Source organism: Hermetia illucens, chromosome 2 (assembly GCF_905115235.1).
Source record: "Hermetia illucens chromosome 2, iHerIll2.2.curated.20191125, whole genome shotgun sequence".
Lineage (NCBI taxonomy): Eukaryota > Metazoa > Arthropoda > Insecta > Diptera > Stratiomyidae > Hermetia > Hermetia illucens.
In genome coordinates this window covers 92,589,996-92,595,422 of record NC_051850.1, presented here as the reverse complement: position 1 = coordinate 92,595,422, position 5,427 = coordinate 92,589,996, and the positions used below count along the sequence as shown (strand labels likewise).

Sequence of the window (5,427 nt, the reverse complement as noted above, 5' to 3'; positions counted from 1 at the left end):
GTTTTTTCTTCCTGAATAACCCGGTTAAAGAAAGTGATATGTGATGCTGAGATAAATGCAAGAGGTACGATCTTCTTTAAGTCCAGCCAACTACTGGCCTACGCTAAAGGTCCTGTCGGTTATAGCTTTAAACAACATACTAAAGTTTATAGGTAGGCAATAACCAGTAGGCGTACAATAGTTCTTTTAGGACGCCGTGCAACTTCCCTTGACAATATTATTACCATATTAGAAATCAATGATTCGATTGTTTACTCTTCATTTTATTTATAGAAAGCTAGTTTATAGGGATTATTATATTAAATGCTAGGGTAATTTGGCTACAATTTTCTTCCGTTTGAACAGCTAATTATTTTCATCTGAGGAGTAAATTGTATGATATCAGCTTCCAATTGGATTTCGTTAGAGCGCATCGTCCAAAAAAATATCTACAATCACCAGCAAATTATTTGGCTTTCGGAAGTAATCAACTATTGTGACATTACCTTCTTCTTCAGTGCAGTTATAAAACCACCGACTCTTATTTTTCCATGCGTACATACAAAACGCTTTTATTTCTTTCAAATCAGAAGCATCGGCTACCAGAAGCGGATCCGCCACTCCTGGGACTGAAATTTGCAATTCCCCGTCTAGAAAAAAACATCCTCATTAATATTTGAACGTTTTATACTTTCCAAAAATTTACTTATTTTCTGCCGGACTGTGATAGGAAGTGGCCAAAGTGGTGAGAGCAGTTGGCCCAAGTGGCTCTCTGGACCCACTGTAGTGTCGTTAGTGTTTCTCAACCATGAATATCTATTATCTGAGCCACCACTAACAACTGAAAAAGGAACAAATAAAGTTAAAATAAAAAAATAAAAATAGCGATTCCTCCAAAGTGATTTGATCTTGGTGATTGTTGATTTTGTATATATTTTTTTTATTTCTACCTTTTTTTCTGTACAGTTCCGCACGTAATATGGGCGTCAGTACCCCAGCCCAGTTACCGAAGTATGATACCAAACTTGCATTTACTTTGTTTCAATCAGAGTCGGTCGGTGCTGGTATGATATCCCATTTCGCGGTTTCGATTAAACATAAATATATATATATATATGTACATCTACATACATATGTTATTTACCTACTGTATACCGCACATCCCATTTAGGAATACCATTGAAGAGAACAATGTTTGCGTCGGTCGAAGCCATCACGTAAAACTTCAAATACAATTTGTATTCATTCGTTTTATAGTTTTTAATACTCTCGATGGGAAAAAATTGGCGACAATTGTCCGACTCAATATCAAATTCCTGACACGTCGCTAGTTTCGAAAAGGGCACTGGAGTTTTACTGTATTCACAATTACAAAACAAAGAAAAACTTGAAACAAATAATGTTAAAAAAACTCGTTGTAGATGAAGCATCTTCAGATCTTAATAAGATAGTACTAAGGGAACATGTGAGAGTGGTAACGACACGCTGCCAACTCATATAATGCTTCTTACGAATAATAAACCTGTTTTTGTTCCTGGAATCTACATAAAATTTTCTACGCTCAGTAGGAAGCAACTTGTTGTCTGACTCCCTACACGTATTAGAATACTTGAATTAACTGTGATGGAGAACGACTGAGAGAGCTTCTAGTTTGTATCGGCTAATTAAGCTAATTAAAGTACGTCGTTACTACGATTCGCATCTAAACTTCAACAAAATGTCGTCACTGTAATAATTGTTTATAGGGGTTTTTGAATTTATTAAAACACTTGGAATAATTTCTCTATGGGAGCTTTCTGATATCGATCTGGTGTAGAATCATAGCAATACAAGTTATATCATGGAATCGCTGTTCAAGTTCAGAAAAAAACTTATTTTTAAGGTTTTGTGTAAAACAAAGCCTTATTAAAATCGATTCACTGTCCTTCTGCCTGTCACGCGCATTTTCTCCAAAAACGGCTACAACGATCCAAACGAAATTTGGTAGACATATGGGAACTATAAAATCCGTCGCATACAGTGAGTAACATAAAGTTACGTGAAGTTTAACAGGGGGCTCCCCATGCAAGCAAAGAGAGATGCAAATTTTGTTTCACCATGGGTCTTGGTTGATCGTTACAAGTGGTTTTGTTGGAGAGAACGTCAATATTAAGGGGTTACATACAGCTGAAATGGCCGCCGAAATCGAATTTTTTCATTGCATATTCTTTGAGTACATCAAGAATATTCTCAATAAATTTCATAGATAAGCTAATTGTTGTTAAGGGGGTCATCCCGTGTGAAGGCCGTTTTTTTTCCTTTTTTTGAAAAATTATTTTGAAGGACTGGATAAAGATAGAAATGTGATTTTTTCACCATATGTTTATTGATATTTCTGGTATAGGTGATAATTTTTCAGCTTGATATCGTAACTAGTTTTCAGAATACGTATCAATTTATGCACCCATCTCCAAAAAATGTGTTTTTCTGCTGCTACGCTGGAGGGCGCTGTGTTCATCTGAGGAAAAAAACTAAACGGCATTTTAATGTGGTCAATATTCCACGATCCACAAACTAAGATAATTAGAAAATATTAAAAGGTAAATTTTTGGTGGGCTTTTAAACTTAATTTTTCGGATTTTGGTGTTTTTTTACGGCTTTTTTTATCAATAAACAAGTCGGGAAACCGGAAGCTCAGCGCTTGAGGTATGAAAGGTTTTGTGTATTTCCTTTATAAAGAGATTTGAGTGTGCATTTGTCTCATTAGCATGTAGCACGTAAAATATGCATATATTTTGTGAAAATTTACACTTTCAAGTAATATTTACATTCATAGTCTTGAATTTGCGGAAAAGCGGCAGTTTTGACCTAGTATAACTTTATTAGTAATAGTGCGATTTTCACCAAATCATCAGGATCATGCTCTATGCTATAGCTTACATTGCTGCAAAATTTTGTGACTCTAGAGTGAACTTAAGGGGGCCTTTCCTGTCAATTACTAAAAAATCTAGTAATGTACTATTATTAACTTTATTTTAACAGGTATCGATATGCAGGGTATTTTGGAGCCTAGGCACCATATAGTGGCAGCCGTTTCGGTTTGGTAGTTTCTGAGAATGGGTTCGTTAAAAAAATGACCACTTTCAACCCCCCGCACTCCCCACCTTTTCAACAAATGTCAAAACTAAGACCGGCCTCGAAAAGTACTAACCGAGACCTTTAATTTGATACTCTACATGACTATATTTGATGAAAAAAAATGTTACACCCCCCTTTTGCATGTATGGGGACCCCCCTTAAATTCGACGTAAACGGATGTAGCTCACTATATGCGTGAGCGTTCACAGTTCCCACCTTTCTACCAATTTTGGTGCCAATCGCTATAACTGTCTCCGAGAAAAATGCGTGTGACGGACAGACAGACAGACAGACGGACAGACAAACAGACAGTAAACCGATTTTAATAAGGTTTTGTGTTTACACAAATTCCGCTTCAGTAAACCGATTTTAATCAGGTTTTGTGTTTAGCCAAATTCGCGCTTCATTACGGCGGCCGGCATAAACCTGACATATGTGACCAACTTGACACCCCATTGTCACTAGAATTTTGAGAATGCCATTGAATCCTTCATTGAAAATAATTACAGCCAGAAAAGTGGCTATTTCTACGACCTTGGCCCCAAAATTAAGGTGTTTAGGCGCGAAAGTCAAGATCAATGCATTTAACGACTCATTGTTAATTTGGGTCTCTGCTCCTAAACATCTGTTCAAGAGATCATCTCGTGACAAATATTCATAGATTGGTTTGATGACTGTTTGAACTTCTTCAGTCAAAGGTGCCTTCTCGTGGTGGCAACTATCCAGTTCTCCTTTAGCTTCCGCTTTGCGCCATTTGCACCAACTGTCCTCGCCTGCTGGACAATTTTGATGCTGTGGACTTTCGTCTGTAGAACATTTATGGAAGAAAGTTTCTTGCATCATTCCTTCTATCGAATTTGCGTGTCGACGAATAGCTAGCCCAAAAAATGTAATGTGGTCGCTAATAACCTTATCAGTAAGTTTTCCAGCCCCTTTTCCACCAATGCTTTTCTGATTCTTCTTTGCATTTCTAAGCCGCGTTCCCATTCTTTTCTCGACATGTCCAACGCATTCCTTTTTTACTACTACCTATATTTTATTATTTGCAGAAATTTGCAGAAATACCGGAGAAAACTCTAGCAAAATCCAATATACAATAATACAATATACAAAACTTGTCACAAATGGAACATCCATGTTCATGCTTGCTAAAAATTTCTTTGCTGATGTTGATGCGAAGTCCTTTTTCTTCTCTGATAAATATCGATTTCCATGAAATACTCATTTTTTAATGCGAGCATGACGTCGAAAGTTAAAGCCATCTCCCTTCGTACGATCCATTTAAAAAAATCACTGAACACACAAACAGCACAATACTTACAACAAAATATAACTCAGTATAGCTTGAAAGCCTTTCAGCGCTCACTCTAGAGTGGACTATCCTTTTTATTCCAAACAGCAAATAAGTTTAGACAATTGATTGGTTTTCCATCTTTTTTTATTTATACCTGTGTTCGAATTTATAAGGCTCAGGTAAAAAACTAACAGTTAAAAAAAGATTCGATGCTCTTTCTCATCGAGTACTCTAGCCGCGGCTCCTTACCTGTTTAACAATGTAATTTCTGAACGACTCGGAATATCGGAAAATCCCTTTGCCCACATATTCTCCACTATATATAGATACAATTCATGCAAAAAAAATCGATTTCTCCAACCTGACACACGGGATGACCCCTTTAATAACACAAACAAACTTTAAACGCAATTATCTCAGAATCGTGTTTTTGTTAAAGTGCCTTTGCGGTGGACACAATCATTAATAACTACTAGTCCAATCAACGCTAAATTTTTACCGCATATATATTGTGATAATTGCTGGTCATTCAACGAAGGATTTTCAATACTATTAAAAAATATTTTTTTAAAGTAGTTCGTATTTTGACAAACCCTTTGTTATGCGACTAGATAATGCGATATACTAACCAATATTTTTTAAAATTCTGATTACGGCTGAACTGTTATCGAGTTATTATGTCTTGGTAAATAGTTATTTGTATTTATTTTTTTCTTAAAAAAAAATGTTTACACGTACCCGACAATATGTATTAATCGATGCTGCTAACCGCTTATTAATAAACATTTAATAAGTTGTCGAAAAGAAAGCGAGAAAATGTCATCGCATCACCCATCAACTGCATATGTACCATATATGAACCCTTAATTGCACCGCTAATAATATCAAAAGTGAAACAGATACAAAATAATGCGCTCCTTGATGAGAATCATTAAATTTAAGAGCCCCAGCCTGTATTTGTAAAACGGGAGGCTATGAGAACCTAGCAAATCATAAAAGTCTCTCAAAGCGAAAAGCGTGAGATGCTTTTTGATAGA

General features: G+C 36.1%; 1 protein-coding gene across 1 annotated transcript; it reads right to left on the bottom strand.

Annotated features, from left to right (window-relative positions):
- Positions 1 to 241: 241 nt before the first annotated feature.
- On the bottom strand, positions 242 to 1,501 carry LOC119649092. Its single transcript, XM_038051095.1, has 4 exons — positions 1,124 to 1,501; positions 686 to 820; positions 486 to 629; positions 242 to 428 (listed from the first exon to the last, which is right to left on the bottom strand). The coding sequence occupies exons 1-4, from the start codon at positions 1,407 to 1,409 to the stop codon at positions 403 to 405; spliced, it is 591 nt and encodes a 196-aa protein (XP_037907023.1). The 5' UTR covers positions 1,410 to 1,501; the 3' UTR covers positions 242 to 402.
- Positions 1,502 to 5,427: the final 3,926 nt, after the last annotated feature.